This window comes from Rousettus aegyptiacus, unplaced genomic scaffold, assembly GCF_014176215.1.
Source record: "Rousettus aegyptiacus isolate mRouAeg1 unplaced genomic scaffold, mRouAeg1.p scaffold_m13_p_5, whole genome shotgun sequence".
In the NCBI taxonomy this organism is placed as follows: Eukaryota; Metazoa; Chordata; class Mammalia; order Chiroptera; family Pteropodidae; genus Rousettus; species Rousettus aegyptiacus.
The window spans coordinates 5,993,067-6,019,255 of NW_023416308.1; the positions used below are offsets into that span (position 1 = coordinate 5,993,067).

The following is a 26,189-nucleotide window of genomic DNA, read 5'->3' on the forward strand; positions in this document are numbered from 1 at the left end:
AAGGTAAATGCTCCTTCACTTTGTGCCATTTGGGCTTATGAAAGGTTTCATAGGAACACTCTACTTTAGGATAGTGGGGTAAACCTGTATATTCTTTATTATACCACAGCATGTATCACGTTCATTGTCATCACCATTGAGCCTGTCTCCCTTGGGAAGGCAGGCTCTTGTCCTGTTGTTATTGAAGCTCCACTATCTTATCTGAGACCTGTCACATAGGAAGCACTCGATACAGTTGTCTAGCAAATCAGAGAGGCTGGTGCTGAAGCAGTTTTGAATTTCCAGTATTGGTTAGACTGTATTAAAAAATAACACCTCATAGCCAAGATGTCCAGTAACAGGGAACTGGTTGAATAAATCATGGTATATTTATACAATAGAATTATTATTGAAAAAGAATGAATATATTATAGATAGATGTGCCAATAATGGATAGATCTCCAAGACAGGTTATGTAGTATTACGAAAAAATGTCAAGGTACAGAATAATATTGAATGGTATGTTCTCTTTAACATGTTCTCTCTGACATACAATGTAAAGTGTTTAAATCTTACGTGTACAACCTAGTGACTATTACTAACTAATACATCTGTGTTTACCACTTTGCAGATCTAGATATAGAATATTTTTAGGATTCAGAAATCTTTCTCATATTCCTTTGCGGTCCATACTCTCCAAATGGAACCATTATTCTGATTTCTCTTACCTTAATTTTGCCTGTTTTCAAATTTTATATCTTTGGAACCGCATAGAATATACTGCCTATTTAAACTAAGTATTTTATCCTGTTACAAATAAATGTTTCGTAACCTGCTTTTCCTGCTTAACACTATATCATGAACATTTTGCAATTATCTACAGGAGAATCATGATTTTATATTACTGTATTGTAAATTTGTTAATAATATGTTCTCGATTATATTTAAATAGTTTTTTATTTTTTTATTCATGGGGAAGAGGAGTTTTAGAGAATCCACACACGTCAAGTGAAGATACTGGGACCCAAACCTGTGTCTCAGCCGCTTACTCTTCCACTACAAAAAGCAAAGTGATCAAATACGGGCAGAGCTTTGCAGACGTCTTGCACGAAGGCATTGTAATAGCAACAAGAATGACTAATAACTATTAATGGCTCATGACAAAAGAACAAATTACATTAATTTCTAATATATTAAGCTTATTAGTAATGTTTGTACAGTATTATTCATGCAAATATTATTAGCCTGTGTCAGGGGAAGTTGCTGGGCCCAGAACCAGGATCGCAGCTCAGTCTCGGCTCTTGTTCAGGGGCTGGGACTTCCAGGGACTCGCCCCCACGGAGCTCTGAGGGCCAATTGGCGCGCAGAAGGCGGGGCCCTGAGAAGAGACAACAGTGCTGTCCAATGGGCCGGCAGCCGGGACCGCCCCTGGCCAATGGGCGCGCTCCTCCGCGACGGTCGGAAGTGGTGAGGCGACTCTAGGGGCCGTTGTTCAGTACGGGGGCTGACTGTGGGGGCTCGGTGTCTGCGGCCAGGCTTTCGGCTCGACGTGCTTCTCATCCCAGGTGAGTTTGGCGGCGTCCCGCGCTTGGGGACCGTCCTGCGGCCTCCGGGGAGAAGCCGGTATCCCGAGGGCGGGGGGTGGGCGCTTTAGGCCGGGGGGTCGCGGCCGCAAGGAGGAAGATGCCTGTGCCGCGGCGTCACCTCGGGCCTGTGGGGGAGGCCGCGCTTTCTCCTCAGGGAACCAGAGCCGCGACAGCTCCCGGCCGTGCCGCGGCCCTTTCCCGGCCTTGACCCTGGCAGTTGGGAAGAGGGCGTCGTCCAGAGCGCCGCTGGGCCCCGGCGCCCCGGGCGGAGTTGGGCCCGAGCCTCGACCTGGGTGGGGGGTCTCGGGCTCTCGGCGGACGGATGTGGGTTCAAGTTCGCACTCTGACCAGCATGGACGGCGGTTAACTGTCCTCCTGACCTTTCGCTTTCTAGGTCTCTAAAATGGGGATAATGACTTTCACTCTATTTTCTTCCCGGTATTTGTGTGGCCTGGGTTAAATGATTGCCCGTGGAAAGCGTTTAGCAAACAATAAACGCACAGTAAATGTTGACTGCTGCTGCTTGCGGGCTGGTGCCCTCTCGGCTCCGGATCCCGACCTCCCCGACCTCGCTGGGGGGCGGGGGGCGGGGCAGTTGGAAATCGCGTTCTGGGTCTGGACCCCGAAGTGGTAGCTCCGCCCCGTCGGGCGTAGGGGCGGCCCCCGAAGTCCCCAGGAAGGGCTCTTTCTAATGTTGAAAACTTACTGTGACCAAAGCAGTTCCGTGCGTTTGCTCCTTCGCTCCTCACGACGACCGTTGGAGGTACTGTCAGTTAGTTGTCTGCGTGAGGAATTGGAGGCCCAGGGAGGTTAAATCACGCAGCTCCTGAGTGGCAAAACTAGGATTTGACACTCAGGGATGCTGACTCCAAGCCTTGCATGTCACCCGCAATCCCTTAGAGCTAGAAAACCTGGCACTTTCTTTATCCGAGGTTCTGGCCGGTGTTTAGTTTGCTTTACTGGATCACACCTATAATCAATCAATCAGCTGCGAGTGAAGTGCCTAGGCTTCCCCCTTTTGGGAACGTGATTTATTTTCATAGATAGATGCTTCCTCTGCTAACAGAATGGACATCTTGAATCCTGTCACTTCCTACCATTTGATAGCTTACTTCCTCTTTGCATGGCTGGCTCTTCTAACTTAAGGTTTTAGTTTAAAAGTCATCTCAAAGTTCATTCTTCACTACCCTTACCTAAAGTAGATTTCCTCCACTCCTCTCTATGTACTTTCGTCTATGTACTTTTACATCAAAATACTCAAGGTGTATCTTCTTCTTTGCTTATTTTTCTCTTTTACTAAATTGATCTGTGGGGTCAGACACTATTTCTTTAATTTGTAAAGTATTCTTAATGCCAGGGCAGAGTGTCTGGCATTGGTCTTAACATGTTGAATGAATGACTGTGTTTCTAAAAGTGAGTTAGTTTGGAAATGTCAAAATCATGAAAAAGCCCTACTAGGGGACAATATTTAAGACCATTTTCACTTCATGAAAAGGAATAATCTACACTAAATGTTGTTGATAAAATTGTCAGTACTTTTGCTTTCCGCATTGATATCTTTTTTTAAAATGAAGAAAAATCTTTAGAGAATCCTGGCAGATCCTATCTTAACTAAGGGCTTTAACTTAACATCATAATAAGCCTGTTGACATCATGTGCTTTCTGATAGAATGCACCAAGATGGACACAACATCACTTCTCTGGTATTCTTGACAGATATTATTAATCATGAGAAAACATCAAACCCAGATGGAAGGACATTCTACAAAATAACTAGCCAGTGCATTTAACAAAGTTATTAAAGATAAAGACTGAGGAAATATTCCAGAGCAAAGAAAATTAAGGAGAAATAACTAAACTTAGCGTGTGACCCTGGATGTGATCTTGAATCATTTGTGGGATGATTTGTGAAATTTGAAGACCTATAGATTAGTTACCAGTATTGTTTCCTACATTTGTAATTTTACTATGGTTATTTATGATGTTTTGGGTGAGGAGACAAAGGAGTTGTGTTGTTACTGCAAATCAAGTTGTTTTAAAATGAAAATTAAAAAAATTAGGTAAAACCCATGTGTTGAGTATTAAAATGCCTTAAATGCACTGGTTTGGGTGACATTTCCTGTGCATCAGGTTTTATTTTTGTGTTTTGCTTGTCATCCTAAAGCAGAAACGAAATTCAAAGTTATCACTTTTTCCTTTGTAGTTTTCAGAAAGAGCTAAAGATGGCTGAATTTCTAGATGACCAGGACACTCGGCTGTGTGACAACTGGTAAGAAACTAAATCTGAGAAATGTTATTGAAATGAGGACAAACTAGCTTCTGTAAAGAGTTGGTTTATTTATTGGCAGGTTAAAATTGGAGCCATATAATATGTCATACACATAAATGGGACTAAAGCCTTTTTAACCATTCTGAATAAAATCTCCTGTTTTAGTGATTTGACAAGGCGGTTGGTTTAGTATAGTGTAGCGAGGAGACTGATAGGATAAGCTGGAAGTCAGGGCTCTGGTTCCCGCCTTTAATTAGCTAATGGCTTTTGGCAAGTCACTTGATTGCTTTGGAGCCTCACTTTTCTGACCTATAAATAAGGGAATTTATTTTTTGTCTTTCTGAAAAATATCACACATATCAAAAAAAAAAAAACTAAAAATACACTAAAATGTTTTGACTAGATTAATGTTTTTCAAAGTGTGTTGAAAGGATTTCTCCAAGTGCCTGCAGTGGCTGGTTGTCTTGGGATTGATGGGGAGCAAGGTTTAGTGAGCCTGGCTCTACATCTAGTAGTGAGAGAGAGAGAGTAGTTCAACCAGAGTCACTGAACTGTTTTTATAAAGGATTTTGCCGAAGGAATGTTCCACTGCTTAAAAGAAACAAAAAAAAGTCTAAAGTCTTCTGGCAGTTCAGATTAATCACTATCATTTCCTGATTCTAGAACTGTTAGTGAAGACTGGGCACAGTCTGGAATTTTTAACTTTCTGTTTTGTTTTTAATCCACGTGAGTAACAAGAAAGAAACTTTCATGCTGAAATGAAACTTAAGAGTGCAGCTAATAATTTTCTGATTCTTGGTTGGGATTTCTCAAGAACTTGGTATTTCGGTGATATACAAGTGCTCTTCCTAAAAGCTAAAGAAAGCAAAACAGAATTGTTATGTTTAATTTAACAAATTGTGGTAGAAGGAAAGAGAAATCATTTAATGCAGATTGATGAAAGGTTAGAGCCAGAGAACAGTTTTATTGCCCTTTTCTGCTCAGCCTTTGGGCAGAATTAGTATATAATCAGAGCAACTGCAGGTCACACTATTCGTTCCCTGCATGGAATTAAGATTTCATTTCTGTGAGGGTGTCTTGCATTACAGAATATATTTTTTCTACTATGCCACTATCACTTTCTGCCAATGAAAACACTATTTTAGCTTTGTTTGGGTTTAATATGTACTGTTAATGATGCAGAGTAATCACAGATACAAATATTCACAAGAAAACATCATCACGCTGATTTGATAAGAAAAAAGACATTGGCTTTAGCATCAGTTAAGATACTCTAATTTTAACAGTCCACTCCATTTAGAAGGAATCTCAAGCCTAGGACAATATATAAATAACTATGCCAAGGGAGTTTTAAAAAAGGGTAAGTTAATGAAAGCTAATGAAAATAAGGTTATTCAAAGCCAAAGCAATTTATTGGAAGAAAAAAGCAGGTTAGCATGAAAAGCTGGCTAAACCAGCATAGATCTCCCATCTTAAGTGACCCTCTTTAAATTACAGATTCAACATTGTTGTTTTTAGAGCCATATTTCTATTCCCTAAGAAAGGGTACTCAAGGTACTTTTCTAAATATGAGCTGCAGTTAGACTCACTGGTCCAGTAAAAGGAATAATTTGTTGCGATTGAAGATGTTTTTGCATGTTATGTCTTATGGTGTCATCTGATTAGGGGCAGAGTGTGATTCTAGGGAACAGAAGCTTCATTTCAGCTTTTTATTTTTGCATGAATTGAAGAATTGATTTCTAATTTGTGTTTATTGTTTGGAAAGCTACTGGGAATTTTTCTAGAAGTCTTGGCTTACCTTCCAGTTATTTCTATCTAAAATGAAATTTCACCTTAAACTTGGTATTTTGGGGGGGGGGACTTTTTAGCCATTTTATGTATATGGAATTGTGTTCTCGCTTAAAACATCTTAATTTTATCTGTAAGTAGGAAGTGTATATATATATATATATATATATATATATTAGTATTTTGTCTGGTTGGAATGTTTGGTGGGATTCTCTTGGCAGTTAAATTTAAAAAGAAAACAAAACCAGCAGGCACCTGTTTCATGAAATCGTTACAAATATCTTTTTTTTCTTTAGTTTTTTAAAAAAATTTATTTTAGTTTCAAGTATATAGTACATTGGTTAGACATTTATATAGTTTATAAAATGATTCCCCTAACTGCTCCTTCTCTCTGGTTTTGCAGATATCTTTATCCTTTTCTTTTAAGGTTTCTCAAGAGGTGAAATGTATAATAAGTTCTCTGTAGTCATACCTAACAGCTGCTTTTGATTCTTGATTATGTTATGATTCTGTGGTCCTTTATATTTTGTTTTAATTCCGAGATTTTAGTAGCCTTGTGTATATGAAATGCTCTGTCAGTAGATTATCCTGAATAGCCCAGTAAAATGGGAACTGGACATTGTTTTCTTGATATTTGTTGTTAAAAACCATTTTATCAAAATTATGAAAAAAGAACCCAGAATGTCGAACATCCTAAACAGTAACTACTGGCTTTGATTTTTTGCAGCATTTGTGCACATATGATTTACAACCATAGTATGGCTCTGCTTTCACTTTATTGGGTGTGCCATATTTAACTTTAGCTGTTCCTCATTTTTAAAATGTTTAATTATTTCCTTTTTTTTTTTTAACCATTTTATGACACTAATGAAAATCTTCATAATCCTAAGAGTAGGCATATTAGGTTAAAGAGTATATAATTTTATGGTCTTAGAAATGCACTTTCAGGCTATTTTAAAGCAGTTTACACTACTACCAGTAATGTAGTAGAGTATTAGTTTCACAGCATCTTTAATACCGGCATACCTCGGAGATATTGTTGGCTCAGTTCTAGACCACTGCAATAAAGCGAGTTGTAATCTCTTCGATGGTGGAGGGTCTTGCTTTCGTTTCCTTAAAAATGCAACATTTGTATAGTGCAATAAAACAAGGTATGCCCGTAGTGGGATTTATTGATTTTAATTTTTGTTAATAGGTTTAGACGACAACCTATTTATAGCTCCTACTACTATATATTTTATTATTCTACTGTTTAAAAAATTTTAAACTGAATTAATTCGAAACCAGTGGCTTCTTTAAAAAGCTATGGATTTTGGAGAAATAGGGGAAGTTAAATCTGTCAAGACATTGGTAGGTTCCCTTTTTGTCCATTTGAGTTTTCTTCTCATCTGTCACAGCTGATTGTTCTTGTGTCACCTTTGCGATGAGAGCTTCCTTGGTAGTTCCATCATTGGATGAAAATGAATTTATTTGGTGTCTTGGTCTTTGATATTGGGAATATGACTGTAGCTGAAGGCATATCAGTCATCCTGCTTTGAAATGTTTCTTAGACTATGTATGAAGATTAAAACTATAAAAGAGAAATAAGCTATCTACAGCTTGGTGAGGGGGAGGAGTTCCTGTAGTATGCAGCTTCAGAGGCAAAATAGTGTGTCAAATGTCTGTATCTGATCAGTATTTTATTTTTCCGAAATTTTATTCTAGGTAACATAAGTACATCCTTTTAATGCAATCCCTAGCTAAATTGCATTGTGACAGTGGTCATATCCTAGATGAGTAAAGAGTGAGGCTTTTGAATACTATGTGCCTCTAGTTTGAATGTATGTATACTCTTGCTAAAATTATTTTTATTGATTTTTAATTTTTAAATTATAGTTGACGTAAAATATATTCATTTCAGGTGTACAACACAGTGATTCCACATGTATACACCTTATGAAGTGATAACCACAAGTCTAGTAACCATTTGTCACCGTGCATAATTATTATGATGTTAATGACTATATTCCTCTCTTATTAAATTTAAATGGTCTTACTCTTTCACTCAAGATTGTCCTTTTCTTCCTTTCTTTTCTGTAACTTAAATATTGGATCCCTTAATCTGTAGGAGAAGGGCAAAATGAGTGAGGAGACAGGACTAGGGGAAGGGGTTCAGGATTTCATTTTCATGTAGTTGTGCAGTGAAGTTTATATCAACACATCCAGAGCCCATGGTTGTGACTAGCATGCAGCCTGCTTTGAAAAGTTTGCGGGTCATAAAGGAAGCAATTCCCCACCCCTACTTACTATCCGAAAGCTGACATCTGTGCTTTTTGGTTTAACTGAATTTTTTTTAATTGGGAAATTTTAAGTAATCATCAAATGCACTTTACATTGATAACTGCAATACTGAAACTGACATTTTAAATATTTTTATCGATGGTTATGAGCATTAATGTGGCCAGTCTAGGTTACTATGGTTTAGTCGATGCTAATGTCTAAACAGGTATTCACATTTTGTGTCTAAATAAGATAGATGGGGAACTTCTTGTGTTGCTGAATTTTAGCAAAATTATATGAGATAATTTACAAGAATGTCAAATTTTTGAAGTACAAATTCATAGAACTCAAATTAGGATCGCTTTTTTGCTTCAGGTACTTCTGACTTGAGAATACAGGCAATTTTTGTTCCTGATTCCTTGGAAAATCATTTCTGCAATGTCTTGTGTCTTCATTATGACTAAGTTGTTTTTAAGATAGACGATCAGCTCTGTGATTAGTTTTTCACAGTTGATAAGAATATCAAAAACAAAATAATTTTCAAAGAAAATATTGTCTTTCAAAGGCTACAGGAAAGAAATAGTACTTCTTAATTGTACGAGTAAAACATCTACTGCAGGTAAATCCAATATAGTATTCAGTAGTTCTATAAAAATGAACACAAGATAAATGTTTACTTCCATTGCTCCGATAGTCAAACGTTAGATCTGCGTGAGAGTTGCAATGTAGTAGTTTGCTGGTCCTATTTAAAAGTTCAAAGTCCTTTCTGTGTTTTTGGCCCAATGATGTCCACATCCCAGATGAATTCAGTTCAAAAAATAGAAATTAGGGCAAAGACTTCATATAACAGAGCACGAGGATATGCTACTAGCAGTTGCTCTTTCCTGCCTAATGCAGAAATAAAAAATTTGGAAGCAGAAAAACTAAATCTACAATTCCGGCAGTGAGAATGATTCCTGTACCATTCTGCCAGAACATCACTGGAAAGCCGGAAAGTGGGATTGTGAGAAGAATCCCACATAACCAAATGAAATGCCTGTCATACTCATTAAGTTTAATAAACAAAATATTCCTAGACATCCATTTGCACAGATCCCACCCATATACGCAGCCAAACTGGATTTTGCCAGAATAACAACATGACTGCAAAGGCAAGGCAAAAAACCATTGGTCCTGCCTAATCAGTCTCATTCATGATGCTGATATCTGCTACTTTTAATTGACGTAACACCATTAGTATTTTTTTTCAGCTGTGGTCAAAATTGATACCTGATTCTTTAATAAACATGGCTCATAGTCAGAGTTGTTTCCACAGAATGGCTGAGGTGTATTTGGAGTATGTACCTGAGTTGGCTGGAAAATCTGCCCACGTATGACTTGTGGCTGCATCTTGTCTAGAGGGACAAATTGGCCTCGCCGAGAGTAATCATAGCCAGCATACTGTTTGCTATAGGTTCCTCCACTTTCTCTACAATAATAGGACTGATTGGTCATTGATACTGTGGAAATTGGTGTTTAAACTGTCAAAACCTGACCTTATAAATGATCATACGCAGAGGTGGCAGCAGTAGCTCCGACAGCCTGGTTAGACATTTAGTGGAATAAAGTCTAATGAGATTAAACCTGCCTCAGACTGAGAACGAATATATATTTATATATAAATAAAATCCTGGAGTGTACCATTGTTCTTTGGGGGCATGGATAGTTTTGGAAAAGCCTAGCTCACCTCTTTTTGGCATCTGACTTGATGTTAGTTGTGATCAGCTGTGATGTCTAGAAAGTGAGGCTGAGCTTTTAGAGGTGGTGCATAACAATGATAACTCAGAGTGTTGCACAGAAGACTCAGAATCTTTAGTAATTAATTCTTAAATCAAGTAGTCACAATCATAAGAGCTTATGGACTGTTAGTCACTAAAGAGAAATAAGAGGCCAAAGATTGGACAGGACAGATTTCCATGTGATACAGATGAATAGATCAGTCAGTAATGCTTGTCTTTTGCTTTGATCTATTTCTGTAGCAAAAAAGAAATTCCTGCATGTAATTTTACCATCCATGAGATCCACTGTCTAAGAAACATTGGTATGTGTCCTATCTGCAAGGAACCATTTCCCAAATCTGACATGGAGACTCATATGGCTACAGAACACTGTCAGGTGAACCAAGTACTCAAATGTTCATAAATGTATTTTACTTGCTGTTGTGCAAAAAGCAAGTGAGCATGTTGTCACAAAGCCAATTTATTGATTCTCACTTTTTATCCTAGGTAACCTGCAAATGTAACAAGAAGTTGGAGAAGAGGCATTTAAAGAACCATGAGGTTAGTTTTCTTGTACTATGAAGGGAGTGAGTTACTAGGCGGGTCAATCCTACTGAGATTACAGAGCCACATGCAGAGCAGAAAGCCAGTCTGATTGAGTCTTTGTTCTCCACCAGCTCCATGCACTCCGCCTCTCAAAGCTTATTCCTCTCAAAGCTTATTCGAGGCTTTGACTATTTGCTGCCAGATTCAGCTGCATGGCTTTTGTGCCCCATGGTCAGGCCTCAGGGCCTTTTCCTTTGGAACTGAGTCTGTTATTCTTGGGTTTGGTTATTGGCAGCCTCACTGAGTGCTAAGCCAAGCTTGGGATTGCCAGTATGGTACAACCTTCTTAACACAACCTTCTTGGCCTGCCTTACATATTGTAATTTAATTTTGACTTCTCGCTCACTTGGATAGCACGTTGTTTACACCCAAAGAAGTTCCTCAGAGAGCATTTGGTGAGAGACCGCATAGTATCATTTGGTTCCTAGTTGAGATAAAAATGTCCATAGTTGAATTAGTGCATATATATATTATATGTGTGTGTGTGTGTGTATTTGAGCATATTATCAGTTAAATTATTAAATTATCAATTAAAAATCTCAACAATTAGTTGGACACACAGGAGTGTGTGTACATATGTAAAAATTCCTCAAGGTATGCACTTAAGATTTGTGCATTTCATTCTATGGATCTAAAAACTAACAACTTATTTATAATTTTAAAAGCTAATTCATATTCAATAAAAATATTTGAAAAATACAAAAAACAAGGATCACTCATAACCTCACAGCTCAGAGAAGAATGTCTTATAGACACCTTGGCACTCTTACCTATGTATTACTAGTCCTCACCAGTAAAGGGGTTTACGATTGAGGGCACATTAACAATAATAATGAGAATTGCCCTGGCCCAAACTTCTGCCAGGTATAAAACAACCTCTAATCAATTGCCCTTTCTTCTAGCTTTTCTCCCAGGTGCCACTAGGGTTCCCATGGTAATATACCAGTCATTATAAAGATACAAGTATTTCCTAACATTCCTGCAAAGTCAGATTATGATAGTTATAGATTAAAGAGTTTTAAAAATCCTCCTTAAAAAAAAAGTGTATACATTATTTGTTGTTCTGGTGAGTTATTAGCACTTTTTAGGATTGTTAAGGCACTTACTATATTATTTAGTATGTGCCAGTAATTTCTTCTTTGCTGTTGAGTAACTTAAATCAGTGACATTTTTTCTAATAAAGCTTTTTTTAAAAAAAAAAAAAAAATCTCTCCGAATTGGTATTACAGCTATATGGTATATAGTTTTAAAGTCACAAAAACATAGATACAAAAATTGTCTCCTATGCCTGTTCCTAGGCTCACTTTATCAGCTTCTTGTATTTTCTACAAGAGATACTCTGTGCATATACAAGCAGTGCTAAAAATATTCGAAGCAGCATTTACAATAGAATTTGGGTTTAATTTGTATGAAAATAAACTTTTGTTTTCCGGCACTGTGGTTGTAAAGCATCTTAAATTTTTGAAATGATGTTGCATTAAAGTTCTGAGCTTAAGTGCCCAAATTTTGGAATGTGCATATGTGTCACTGTAATATATTTCTTTATATCTTTTTAATGTTTTTAGTGCTTTAGTGATGATTTCAAATTAAGTGTTAAGTGTTGCCTTTCATCTGCTGAGTGTAATATACTCTTGGGTCATCTTCACTGGTGATTCCTGGCTTTTTTGGTCAACTAAAAGCCAGTGCTAAGTACAAATGTGCAGTCTTTCTAAAAGCAGTCTTTTCCTCATTACCAGGTCCTGAACACAAATTGGAATAGTTAGGGGAAACTGGGCTGGTGGAGTTTTGACAAACATCTGAATTGCTGTGCTTCTGCTATTTCTTCCTCGGTTTCTCTGGCTGATTTTGGGTTACTTTGTAATGTGTGCAGAAAATGATTATAAGTCAGGTGGTCGAATAAGTAGATTTCTTCTGAGTTTCCTTCTTTTTGTAGAGCCTGGTGGCAGAGACAGAGAGGGAAACTGTGACTCTTAAATACATAGAAAAACACCACAGGCAGGCAAAGCCAGGGTTGGAGGAGAATATTGAAGTAGATACTTTTTGCTCTCCTTGGCCTGTACTAAAACATGGCCTCTCTTAGATTCACATATTAACTGCCTAATCCCTCTGTGTTGCAGGAGACTGAGTGTCCTCTACGACTTGCCCTTTGCCAGCACTGTGATTTGGAACTTTCTGTTCTCAAACTGAAGGACCATGAAGATTACTGTGGTGCCCGGACGGAGTTATGTGGCAGTTGTGGGCGCAATGTCCTGGTGAAAGATCTGAAGACTCACCCCGAAGTTTGTGGGAGAGAAGGGGAGGAAAAGAGAGATGAGGTTGCCGTGCCTCTGAATGCATATGATGAGTCTTGGGGTCAAGACGAAATCTGGATTGCATCCCAACTCCTCAGACAAATTGAGTCTCTGGATCCACCCGTGAGGCTACCCCGAAGGCCCCTGAGAGCCTTTGAATCAGACCTTTTCCCTAGTAGGACTACCAACCAAAGGAATATGACAACCCAGTTTCCAATTCAGAATAATCTATGTGAGTTGTGTTTGGGATTAGAATACTGGAGTGGAATGAGGGCACATGGGAACAGGGCTTTGGGGTCAAATAGATCTTAATTATAGAAGCCTGACTGTAGCTAGGTAACATTAGGAAGAATACCTAACTTTTTTAGCGATGAGAGTGACAACCTCTTTGCTATCGGATTACTATTGGATTATAGTTAGGATTGATGATGATGATGACAGTGCTATTAACCGCTAACATTTACTGAGTATACCTATGTGCTTCATTTGCAAAGTGCTTTACATTTATTAACTCATTGAATTCTCACAGTCTCACGTGGGTAGATAAGTGCTAGAGCTGGGATTTGGATTCAAGCCGTCTGACCTCATACTTTAAACCATTCTGTTATGCAGAAAATATATGTAAAATGTTTAGCACAGTACCTGTCTCATAGTTACAGGTTAATAGTATTGCTTATTAATAGAAAAATTAGAATAGCAATATAGCCTTTTATTGTGGCAGACTTAATATTTGAAGTCCTATGAGAACTAAAGGTCTGGGCCTCCTTAGTTCCTGCACAGATGCCTATAAACCTTGAATACTTCACAGGCGTCTACTTGAGCTAAAGTTTGGCAGCATCTCTAAGACAACTTGAGTTCTTTTTTTTCCCTCCAGTGGAAGAACGCGAAAGACAGGAAAGGAATAGAAGCCGACAACCCCCCAAAGAGGGTGGTGAAGACAGTGCAAACTTGGACTTCATGTTGGCCCTGAGTCTGCAAAATGAAGGCCAGGCCCCCAACATGGCAGAGCGGGACTTCTGGAGGGCCATCTATGGGGCAGACCAGTCCCATGAAGGTCTCAATGCTCTGAATGACATAAAGGGTAGGTTTGTTTATTCTGCACTAGCTTCTGTGTCTAGTGTTTTTTTTTTTTAAGTCTTACACCATATATATAAAATTGAAAGTTTTTCATTAGATAGCATTTGCTTTTTTTGGTTTGCTCATTGCTTTTCCCAACTTTTTATTTTTTAAAATTGTCAGAATAGTACAGCAAATGTCTACATACCCCATGTTTTTATTCGCAAATTTTGGTATTTTTCTTTTATCTTTACAATTTTCTCCCCTGAACCATTTGAGAATAAGTTACAGACATAATATTTTATCCCTACATACTTCAGCGTGTATCTCTTATGAACAAGGACATTCTTCTGTGTAAATGCAATACAAATATCACTCTCAGGAAATTAAACATAAGCTTCCTACTTGTGCATAATGCCCATATTATGCGTTATGTCTTGTTCTTTCTAGATTCTTGTAGTAGTAACCCTCCCTCCCTCCCTCCTTTTCTCTCTCTCTTTTAGGACATTGACACTTTCCATTGAAGAGTCCAGGCCAGTTTTTTTGCAGAATATTTTTCTCAATTTAGATTTGTATGGTTGTTTTCTCATGTTTAGGTTCAGGTTACAGTTTTGGCAGGAATACTACAACGGTGTGTCTTTCTCAAGATGCCAATTTATTTCGTTATTCCTTAAAGTGTGGTCTGTCAGATTGTATTGGATACAATTTATAATTTATAATAGCTTGATGCTGGATGTTATTTTGAGATTGTTGGGGAACAGGTTATTCATACAGTCTTTTATCTAGCAGTGTTAGTATTCACTAATTTTTCTTGCTTGAATCAAGCATTACTGTGGTGATTTGTAAAATGGTGATTTTTTTCTCCTTTGTTCTATATTTATTACGTGTCATTCGTCTATAAAGAATTTTGCTTTTCTCCTCAACCCCATTCAAAAATATATTTCTTAGTATTATTGGACTCATGGTTTAAAACTCAGTTTTTAAAAATAAAAGTTAGGTTATGAGCAGCGAACCACTCTTTGAGTCTCTTGCTTAGAGAATGGTATGTTTTAGAGATAACATATTTTAAACACTCAAGTTGTAAGAGATTTTTGGGATGTGAAAATGAAGCAACTCGCAGCTGTGGTTTTGCTTCATGCAATTATGAATAATGACTCCAAGAACAGTAGGATTAGCTCTTAACATTTTGTCGATTGAGATAAAATAGGAATTGGGCTTGGACCCAGACATTGAAGTTTGGGTCTTACGTGGCCTGGTTAAAGGAGATACACGGTAGAGTGTTACTAGGAACTTGGATATTTTCCTTTTAAAATATTTTTGTATTTAATTATAATTAATTTGGAAAATGTAAATATTTTGTTTCTATTCTCTACTCCAGACAGTGGTTGGTTAACACTTAGATTCACAGAGTGCATAAGATGTGTCCATGGCTTTGGAGGGTTATGTCCCCACAGATTGAAAAAACCCCTATCTTAGGTTGTATTTTCTTCCTGAAAAATAATACATTTGATATTGTAGAGGGTTTTTAGAAATCGATAATTTGCATACGTAATAAAAACAATTGTGTACACATTAAATGGGTGAATTATAATTATGTAAATTATCTCAGTAAAGCTGTTTAAGAAAAAACAGGTAAAAATCACTAAATATTAAGACAGTAAAAGGGTGTAAAAATAAACACTGTCTCCTTCTCACCCGCTAATAGTCTCCTGGTTCTCCCCAGAGGTCACCGCTTTCAGTGGGTTTTTAGGTAGCCTTATGTTCTTTGTGTATACAAGGATGTGAATGTATATCATACTGTGGGGTTTAGAAGCTGGCTTTATTAGAGAGACTTACTGAATTTTTGGGAGCAGAGCAAGGCTTCTCAATGTTAGGATTTGGATTCTTTTCCGTATCTGGGAATTTGGCGACCTTTTTCGGGATGTTGATATTCAGGTTCCCCTTTTCGGTACCTTCGATCTGTTCTTTTTTCCCCTTACCTCTTAGCTGCTGCTTCTTTCCCTTAGGAAAATGCCCTAGTACCAAAGAAGGTTTTCCAAACTCTGAACAGCATCTTTTAATGTGAGTCTGCTTATCCGTAAGCTTTTCAGACTTGACTTCATCAGAACATTTAGGTGGGTGCTGAAGAAAGTAAAATTCTAATTGCACAGTAGTGACAAGTGAAGACTCTGGATTCAGAGTAGTTGCTTTTATTTTCTCCTTTTTTGGTCATTTCTTAGATTGCTTATTGACTGTTTGCTTATTTCATTTCATTTTCTTCTCCACCGGTTTGGAGTTTATATTCTCTGTTTATTCTTGTAATGGTTGCCCTGGAAATTTCAACATGTTTATTTAACTTAACAAAAGCCTGAGTTTAATGAACCTCATCACACTTCTCCCAGTTTATAAAATACTCTTAGAATTTAGATCATCCCTTTATGACTTAAATATCACTCGTGTGTGAGTGTTCTCTTGTTTTCTTTGTATTTATCATTTTATTATGTGCTTACCATTCTTTTTGCTCCTCTATTCTTCCTCATTTCTCAGAACTTCTAGAATAAATTTCTTCCTGAAGTACATTATTTATAAATTCTATTGAAAATGTCTTTATCATAAATTTTTTATTTTGGTTTATCTAAAAATATCTTCGTTCTATCTCCATATTTGATACTTCCTCTGGTCATACAATTCCAGATTGCCAGTTATCGTTGTCTTAGTTCTTCGGAGATATTATTCTGTTTCTTGGCTTTCGTTGTTGTCTATAGAGAAGTTACCTATTAGTGTTAATTGTGATTTCTCTGTAGGTACTCTGTCTTTTCTGTCTGGCTAATTTTAAATCTTTCTGTCTTTGGGATTCTGCAGTTTCCTGATGATTTCTCTGGCTTTAAATTTCTTGGGATTGACTGGCCTTCCTGATTCATAAGTTTAGTATTTTCGCCTATATGGAAAATTGTCTTCCAATATTTCTTTCATTATTGCCTGTCTTCCATTCTCTGTAGTCTCCTTGAATTCTGTTTAGTTGTGGTAGACTTTACTCTGTCCTCCATGTTTTCTTTTTTCTTCACTTAGGGTTGACATTTAAAATTATTTTATATTAGTTTCAGGTCCTCCATGTTTCTTGTATTTTCCAGTTCTTTGTGTTTTGTGCTGCATCCTAGGTAATTTCTTATCTATCTTCTTTCTAATCTGTTGTTTAATATGTCCATCGAGGTTTCAGCTGATTATATATTTTTGCTTGTTCTGAGTTCTCTGTTTTTTTTCTTCAATGTGTCTCATCATTTTTAAAATAACCTTTTATCCTTCAGGTAGTCATATTCTTTTAACATATATTTAAAATTGTTAAATACACTTATTTTTCTGTCATGCCTGAAAATATATCTATAAAGTTTTTTTGCTGTTTGTTTCTGCTGACACAGTGGCTTGCTGCCTCTGCACACGCATCTGCATGTGTGCGTGTGTGTGTGTGGAGTTTTCTGGTGTCTTTCTCTGGGAGTATTTATGCTGGGAGTATATATAAATAGGTGTCTAAGGATACTACTGACTAAGATCATTTTAAATTGAATTTTTGGCGTGGGCTCTTTAAAATTGTAACTATAGACTTGTGTGAAAACAGAAATGTAAATTCTGGACTCAAACCCACATAAAGGCCAAACTCTATTTCCCGTACTTTAGCAGAGACTTTTCTCTCCTGCCCGGAGCCAGAGCCTAGCTAGGCAAGTTTCCTTACCTCCATTTTCAGCAGTCTTACTGAGGCTGTTGTGTTAGGAATCCTGGATTTAAGGTTGCTTTTATTTATTTACTTGTTACTTTTATTCAGCCTCTTTTTTGATATTTTTTACTGCAAGGGTTTTTCAGGGTATTTGTCTGCCAGTAATATACCGTCATCCATTTCTCCATCTGTAAAATAAGGGTAACCTAGGATCTGCTTCATAAACCTTTCCTGAGGAGTGACATAAAGCACAGAAGGCTCTTAAATTAATGTCTAGGATTATTACACATTTAAACTTTTTCTTGATGATGGTAGTGGGTAAGTTATTACTTCACTGCTACTCAGGGAATGGTGAAGTCTTTTGTTTTTCTATAGTGGCAGGTTTTTTTTTTTTTTTTAAACCTAGGATTTGTCTCTCAGATAGTTTCCCTTTGAGGATTTACAGCCCCCCAAATTGTTACATCTCTGAAATGTTTAAGTCAAACATTTTATAAAACCCCCACCTGAGGGATAACAGATTGAATTGTTTGTCTTTGTTCATTTGAGTCTGACTGTGTGGACTCTGATACCTAGGTGCAGCTGACGAGACCATGTTGCCTTGTGAATTTTGTGAGGAGCTCTACCCAGAGGAACTGCTGATCGACCATCAGGTGTGTTGTGAATTACTTGAGGGCTTTAAGTAGGGTGTGCAGGCCGTAGTTGGTGTTGCAGGCCACATGAGGTCTTGAGCAAACTATTGTAACATGCCTGTGGTGGAAGCAGCCGTGTTTTTTACCGTGGGGCGACTAACATACGGGTACAAGAACTCAGCCTTGTTCCCTCTCAGAAAAGATAACGTTCATTGCCGCAGAGCCAGCGAGTTCCTCCGTACCACGGTGACTAGTGTATGTCTCTCCTGACCATCTTATAATTCGGTCTCATCTCATGTCACACCTTGATTACTGGGGCTGTGCTGAAGTCCTTGCAGGTCCCTGGAAGGGTCAGGAGTCCTTTTTGTACTTTTTCTGTCTAGAAACTTCCACACCTGCCTCCTCAATACACTCAACAACACAGACCCCTTACTCGTAGATTGGTTCAGACATGGCTTCCAGCAAACTATCATGCTCTGAGGATAGGTCAGCGGTCCTACCCGTGTGCTCTCCGAAATGCCTGTGCCCATTTTTCTTGCAGCCTGTCACCCTGTGATGTGGTCTCCTGATCCCCTGTCGTCTTCGGCACTAGGCTGAGTTCCTTGACGATAGGTTCTGGATTTCCCTGGTTTCTGAATCTCAGTACCTGGTATATGAAAGGTGTCAGATCATTTTTGAATGATTGAAAGTCCTTGAGCCATTTAGGAAAGGGTTAGAGAATAGGCTTTGTGTTTGAGGATTGGCTCGTGGAGTGAACTACTCTTTCTTTCAGTATGCTTGCTGTCTCTGATTCGGTTTGGCCTAGTCTGGCATTTCCACACCTGTTAAATATCCATTTTGCTCTGAGTGAAACATATATTCCCTCATGAATGGAGTAATACAGCATGTGAATATACCTAGTCTTTGGTTTGGGAGCAGCATAAAAAATCTACAGGTATAACAAAGGATATTTGGGCCTCTCTTATGATATGGTTGTGGGAAGAACCTTAAATATTTTAAAATTAATTTAAAAAGAATAATCACATGAATACAGTAAAAAGTAAAGCACAGAAATGTTTAAAATAAAGATAAAATAGTAAAACTAAAATAAAGGTAAAGTGAATGTTCCATTTGCATTCCTCTTACTCTAGTTTCTCTCCCCGCTATTAAGCATTAATAAAATTAATGGGACTTTTAGAAAATGTTTTAGCGATATTCTTTTCTTAACCTCTGCTTTGCTTTTTTTTTTTTTTAATCCTATATTTTTTGAGACAGACAACCTGTAACTCTTCATGTGCCTTACCTTCGTTCAATATGGGCAGCACTTCCCCTAAAGGGGTGGAGGACCCCGATGTCATCTTGCAGAAGTTTATGCAGCAGGCTAGAAGTAACCAGTTAGACTCTTTGATGGGTCTGAACACTTTACCGCCTGTGGAGGACAGCATTATCATCCCATGTGAATTCTGTGGGGTGCAGCTGGAAGAGGAGGTGCTGTTCCATCACCAGGTAAGGGTCCCTGGTAGACCCATCCACCTAACTCCACGCTGATCCTCCATGGGTGAACCCGAGGCTTTCATAGCTGAGAATGCTTCTTTAGCTTTTAAGTTGCACGCATAGGTTTTGTGAGCTATCTGAGGTAACCAATACCTCAGGCCTTCAGACTTTATCTTCTGTCAACTGAAACCAACATGCAGTAGTTGAGGACCAAGGACCCAGGACTCCAGTTAAGTGGGAATGGAAGACTGGCCACAGTGGTTTAGATGAGAGCTTCCAAAGTCACTGACACGTTCTCCTTTTGACCAGGCGGGTTCTTCCTGCTGTGGCATTTGAGGCTTGCATTCCAGGACACCTAGTTCTGGCTTTGCCCTTATGATGGACCTTGGATAAGTCCTAGTCCCTCACTGGAGACATCTGTAAAGAAGGAGTTAGGTCAGACAATCTGAAGTCCTTTTTCAGCTTTTGCAGTCTAGGAGTCCAGTCCGTTAGTGAAAGTATGTTTTCTGCCCATCTTGCTTGTTATGGGGAGCCAACACTGCAGGCGTGTTCAGGGTCATTCCTGTACTTGATGCCAGATAGCTGTTGCTAGAACACCGCACATTTCATTCCTGTAATAAAGACTTCTGCTTTTGGATCAGGCAGTTGATAAGTAACTGCTTGTCGTCTTCTGGGAGAGACTGAAATAAGCAACCGTGCAAATATTCGACAGTCAAAATATAGACATGCTTTTCTGGGCTCTCCAGGCCCTCCCTTCCTTGATCTCTGCACAAATAAAGAGACGGCTTCATCAGTGTCTCGGGTGCTAATGGGAATGGTTGTTCCATTCCAGATGTGTTTCCTCTTAGTGCCAGGTCCTTCCTCTCAGTGGTCGTCAAAGTTCCCCCAGTAAGGTGTGTTCACCAACTAGCTGTCTCTCTCTCCCTCCACTGCTTCCTCTCCCAGGAATGACTCAGTCCAAAGGTACTGATTTTGTTTTTTCTCATCAGGACCAGTGTGACCAGCGCCCAGCCACAGTAAACAACCATGTGACGGAGGGGATTCCTAGACAGGATTTCCAGTCTCAAGAGACCTCACCAGAGCTGCCCAAGAGGCGTGTCCGACACCAGGGTATTAGCCAGGGCTGGGCCAAAGCTGCAGGTCTGCTGCTGACCCGGGGCGGTCGATCACTCCCACCTGCCACTCCACTGGGGAGGTGGCACCTAAGTCCTGAATTACCCAGCGTCGGAGGGGGTCTCGTTGGTGTAATTGTGGTCCCATGTTAGACTGAGTGCTCTTGAGTGATGGCTTTGGGGACAGCCATGAGACGTGCTTAGTAGTCAGTGCTTGCTCAGCCGTGGCTCTCCTGTGTATGTACTTAGAGGATTATTTGGAGATAATTTTTAGACCTTCCCGGGGCTGCCCTTGGCCTCTGCTTCTACTTGAAGTTTGCCTAGGGTGCTCAGTCGTCATCATCTTCACGATCCTGATTATCAAAGAGCCTCATGATGAGGCAAGTAAACTATTTTTTAAACCCAACCACTACAAAGCCAATTAGAAATTATTTTTTAAAGTTTGTTTGCACACCATCGTTAAATAGAGGCGGTATTCGAAGATTCAGATAGTAAGTGTGTATGTCGACAGAGTGTTCCCAGCCCTGTCGTGGAGATGGGCTCTCAGCAGCCTTACGTGTGAGGCAGTTGTCTTCCACCCTTTCCTTTTGTTCCTGCCCCGGATCTAGCACTAACGGCCAGAGCAGTCTTTCCCTTAAAGCTGGTGCTTTTTTCTCTGCAGGAGACTTGTCTTCTGGTTACATGGATGATATCAAGCAGGAAACAGATAAAGGGCCCGCCTACCCTGTCCCTCCCAGCAGACCCATTAACAGTGTGACTGCTGCCTGTGACCGCCTGTCGGCATCCACCTCAGGGTCCAGACCTGGTTGCCCGCCCAGCCCTCCTCGGGTACTGAAGCTCAACAACTTAGACAACCAGGACAGCCGGGGGCAGAATCAAAACAGCCATAATGGGGCTCTGGCTGCAGGGCACCCTGTTCGAAATCTCTACCCAGAAAACCTTGTGCCCTCTTTCCCTCGAGGGTCTTCAGGGAGGTATGGAGCAAGGTAAGAACCAGTAGCCCAGGAGTAGAGTTTTTGAGTGGCTCAGGAGAACCCAGGAGTGTGGACTCTGCATTTGTTGTGGTCTGATTTCAAAACGTTTTTTCTCTGTGGGGCGGTTTTGGTTGTTGGTTTGCTTTGTCTGCTTGCAGAGGGCTGCTTTATCTAGTTCTAGCAGGTTCTCCTGAGTTTCCTGACTTTTGCTCAGGGGCAAAAGTTTCCAATCCCTCTCTTTCAGTGGGAGGAGTGAAGGTGGCAGGAACTCACGGGCCACCCCCACAACTGCCGGCTACCGCAGCAGAACCGCAAAGGTAACCAGGGACCCGGGCCACGTGCTCAGTGAGGATGCAGGGGGTGGCGCTCGTGTGGTTCCCGAAGTCAGAGCATGAGCTGGGCATCGGCCACTTGTGGCTGAAAGACCGTTCTTTAGGCTTTCGATGAGGCGCTTTCCGTAGGAGCGTGCCGTTCGCAGGGCTCTGAGGAGTGCTGCCTTTTCACTTACTCGTGTTCTGTTGTTCGACAGGCGAAACCCCCCAAGCAGCAGGGAGCTGGGGACGCAGAGGAGGAAGAGGAGGAGTAGTGGTGGCTGCAGAGAACCCTCCGCTGGGTCCAGCTCCTCTGCGCAGCTGCACCCGCCATGCTGCGGGCCGCCTCCAGCTCTGGGGAGGGGGGGTGGTTTACAGATTTTAACTTCTTCTAGTTTATGGCCATTTTGTGTCTTTTGAGATTGTGCTGTGGGAGTTTCCGGGTGTGAGGGAGGGTCAGCAGGGAGGCTGCTGAGAATTATTTCGGCTTTAGCTGCTGTCTTTTGGCAGCTTGGAAATGCAAGTTACAGCCTCAGCCCACCAGGGCTCCATCTTTTGACATACTGTCGCCACTGCTTCTTGGTGCTGTGCGGCCCTGGTGGAAAGAAGAGGGGGTTCTGGAAACCTGGTACCCACCAGTGAAGTGATTCTCTTCCCTGCAGGGGCCTAAATTAGGGGACTTTGGGTAACTTGTGTGCTGCCCCTCCCCACGCTAGAATGTGGGCCTCTGCTGTGTGCGGAGGAGCCTGGGAAAGTGTTCAGGCCAGTTGCAATATAAGTTAGGAATAAGGCTTTTGGAGATGAGTTGAGCTGGAGGTGAGCGGATTAGAACAATCTTCTTTGGCGTTTGGCATTACTGCCTTCTGTTTCTGGTGGCGAGCATGGCTCCTTTGTCTTTACTGCCTTCCGATGGAGAAGGCGGGTGACGCCTGTCCCCGCCAGTGCCGTGCCGGGTTCCGCCCTGATGCGGGCTGAGCCCGAGCTCCATGGCTGGCTCTGAAGACCAAGTATCAGAGCCCCCATCACCCTCTTTTTATTTTATTATAATTATTATAATTACTAACATTCTTGTAATAGAAATAAAGTTTGTACTTGGAGTTCAGCTGAGTCTTGTGGTTCCTTCTCCTCTGCACTCTGCGGAGACCTCAGGGAGGCAGAGTGGTGGGCTGGAGTCGGCCCTGAGGGATGGGAGAAGGTGCGCAGGACTAGGCTTTCTCTGAGCCTCGGCTCCGGCGTGAGCTCCTCACAGGGTTAGACATTCAGGGTACAGTTTTCTTTTTTATTGGACTTTGAGGGAACTGACAGGTTGCCCCAGCTCTGGCGGTGATTTGCGGTGGGAGTGGGGACTTTCTCCGACTCAGTACGGAAAGGCAGATTCGGCAAAAGCGTCAAGCCTGAGAGAGTAGATGAGCCTAAGCAGAGTTTCCCATCACCCCTCAGCACCTCACAGTTTGCACAGGACCATCTAGCACCTTGGATCATTTTGAGTTCATTTGTTTTTCTCCCAAAAACCTAGGGGGATTAGGAAAGGTAAGAAGAATTGGCCCATTTTATAGGTGGGAAGGAGTGACTTGCATAAGGCTGTATACAGCTAATTCATGACAGAGCCAGGACTCCAATCCAGGTCTGAATTATACTAAGAAAGAAACAGAACCAAAAAAAGAATATGTACTGTAGGTTTATATACTTAATGTCAGTTATATCTCAGTCAAAACCTCCAGCAGTAAGCTCAGGAAGACCTTCATGTTTCAGGTGAAAGAGGCCAGGATTGAGAGACCTGGGCTGCTTCTAGCAACCCTGAAATTTCCCCGGGACTTCTAAGGATGTGGGGAGAAGGATCCCCTCCCAGCCGGAGCAGAGAATAATCGTGTTGCCCATAACTTTTGTTTGTTCGTGGGGTGGTAATAGTAGACCTGAAAGGAAAACTTTCACTTCCTTTGGTTGGACATTTAATTATTGGCTTAAAAAGGTGTTCAATCATATCTCCTTATTTTTAAACTACCTGCAAAACGTTACTGATACCTCTCATTCCTGTTGGGAATTTGTGTATTTTTTCCTGATCTGTGTGGTTAGAGCAGGGATCCCCAACCTTTTTCTTTTTAAAGGCCAAATAGTAAATATTTAAGACTTTGCAGGCTATATAGTCTCTATTGCAGCTACTCAACAATGCTTTTACAGAGCAAAGGTATCCAGGAACAATACACAAATGAATGGGTGAGACTTCCAATAAAACTTTACTAACAAAAACAGGCAGTTGATTACGGGCCATTGCATGGCGACCTTTGGGTTAGAGATGTATCAATTTTGTTGATCTCAAAAGTCCACTTTGGTGCTGTTGATTTTCTTTATTGTTTTTCTGCTTCCATTTCACTGATTTTCTTTTCTAATCTTTATTATTTCTTTCTGCTTACTTTGAGCTTAATTTTTTCATTTTCTAGTTTAAGGTCAAAACTAAAGTCACTGATATGAGACCTCTTCTTTTCTAATGTGTTTAGTGCTATTAATTTTCCTTTAAGAACTGCTTTCTTTACCTGCATCTCACAAACTTTGATGTGTCTCTTCATTTTCATTCAGTTCAAAAGACTTTGATTTTTTCTTTGACCTCTGGGCTGTTTATTAGTGTATAACTTAGTTTCCAATTATTTGGATATATCCCAGATTTTTGTTAATTTGTTATTTCACTGTGGTCAGAGAATATACTTTATATGACTTGAATCTTTTAAAATTTATTGAGACTTGTTTTATTCCCTAGAATAGTCTCCAGGCCATAAATATTCTGTATGCACTTGGAAATTTACATTTTGTTTGGATGGAGTGTTATATGAATGGCAGGTAGGTCATATTGGTTGATAGTGTTGTTCAAGCCTTTCTGTCCTAACTGATTTTCTCTTTACTTGTTCTATCAGTTATTGTAAGAGGAGGCTGTTTGAAATCCCTTACTATAATAGAGGATTTCTGTATAATTCTGTAATTTGTTTCATTATTTTGAAACCCTTTTTTATGTATAAATACTTTAGTAATAGTTATGCTCTTGTTTAATTTGTCCCTTTATTTTATGACCCGTATTTATAATATTTGCTCCAAAATATACTTTAATATAGCAATATTAATCATTAATATTAATTTGCATTCCTCATCTTCTTGTGTTAGCATAGTGCATCTTTTCCCATCATTTTACTTTATGCTATTTGTATCTATATATGTAAAGTGGATTTCTCAGAGGCAATATATAGTGTGGGGTTTGGGTCACCTGACATCTCTGTCTTTTAATCGGCATGTGTAGACCATTTACATTTAATATGGTTATTGGCATGTTGGGTTTAAAATTTTGTTTTATTTCCTTTTTCCTGTTTTTTTTTTTTTTTTGGTTTCTTTTGAATACTTTTATGATTCCATTTACCTCCTCTGTCATCTTAATAGTTTTTATTGTATTATTTAAGTAGGAGTTTTAGGGTTCATAATGTACCCCTTTTAACTTATCAGTCTACCATCAGGCAGTATAATACCACTTCATGTTTGGTGTTACAAAGTATATTTCATCTTTCCTCTTAGCCTTTGTGCTATTTTCATACATTTATTTCTGTATTTTTTATAAATCCCCAATATAGTGTTTTGCTTAAACAGTCAATTATCTTTTAAATAGCTTTAAATGAGGAAAATGTCTTTATTTTCCCAAGTAGTTACTATTTTGGTGCTCTTTATTTCTTCCTGTAGATTCAGATTTCCATCTGGTATTTTCCTTCTGCCTAAAGGACTTCTTTTAACTTTTTGTGGTGCAAGTCAGCTGGTGATGAATTCTTTTAGCTTTTCTTTATCTGTAAAGTTCCTTATTTCTTCACTTAAAAAGTGTGGTAAAATAAATCTGACATGAAATTTAACGTTTTAATTATTTCAAAGTATATAACTAGGAGGATGTCTGTCCCTGCTATTTTTAAATTGCCCCACGTTGTATATTGGCGTGGATTCTTTTAATATACATACGTACGTACGTACATACATTTATTTTTTAAGTGAGGCAATATTTGGTTGACCTCAGATTGCAAGGACCTTGTCATCTTATAATCCCTTTTTTTATTTTTTATGCCTACAGCACTTGGTCTTCCTAGGCGGTCTCCCATCCAAGTACTCACCAGGCCTGACCCTACTTAGCTTCCGAGATCAGACAGGATTGGGTCTGTTCAGGGTGGCATGGCAGTACACTGTTAACATTTAAAGAGCTAGACACTTAGCACTTTGTGTGGAAACTCATGTGTGCTTGAGTTTTTCAGAGTTTGCTCCTGTTTTCTCCTTTCTTTGCAGAATTAGTTATAGTTGGATGCTGACCCTCTACGACTGATCATTTATTTCCTGTCGTCTTACTGCCTTACTTGATGATTTCTTCAACTTTACCCTTTCACCCTTAGCTTTCTGA

At 39.6% G+C, this 26,189-nt stretch overlaps 1 protein-coding gene and 2 pseudogenes across 1 annotated transcript; 1 reads left to right on the forward strand and 2 right to left on the reverse strand.

Moving 5' to 3' along the window:
- The first annotated feature begins 1,416 nt into the window (after positions 1-1,416).
- TRAFD1 (TRAF-type zinc finger domain containing 1) lies at positions 1,417-22,880 on the forward strand. Its single transcript, XM_016149742.2, has 12 exons — positions 1,417-1,544; positions 3,769-3,834; positions 9,900-10,035; positions 10,146-10,199; positions 12,362-12,767; positions 13,410-13,616; positions 17,853-17,929; positions 19,163-19,393; positions 20,371-20,491; positions 21,155-21,479; positions 21,712-21,784; positions 21,997-22,880. The coding sequence occupies exons 2-12, from the start codon at positions 3,788-3,790 to the stop codon at positions 22,051-22,053; spliced, it is 1,734 nt and encodes a 577-aa protein (XP_016005228.1). The 5' UTR covers positions 1,417-1,544; positions 3,769-3,787; the 3' UTR covers positions 22,054-22,880.
- LOC107513225 lies at positions 8,521-9,580 on the reverse strand (annotated as a pseudogene).
- Positions 22,881-25,859: 2,979 nt separating the features above from the next.
- LOC118603081 lies at positions 25,860-25,978 on the reverse strand (annotated as a pseudogene).
- Positions 25,979-26,189: the final 211 nt, after the last annotated feature.

Bases quoted from the DNA above. Each gene is read 5' to 3' on its own strand.
- TRAFD1 (XM_016149742.2), top strand. From the start codon at position 3,788: ATGGCTGAATTTCTAGATGACCAGGACACTCGGCTGTGTGACAACTG. The intron at 10,200-12,361 runs GTTAGTTTTCTT...TCTGTGTTGCAG, and splicing joins GGCATTTAAAGAACCATGAG to GAGACTGAGTGTCCTCTACG. The intron at 21,785-21,996 runs GTAACCAGGGAC...GTTGTTCGACAG, and splicing joins ACCGCAGCAGAACCGCAAAG to GCGAAACCCCCCAAGCAGCA.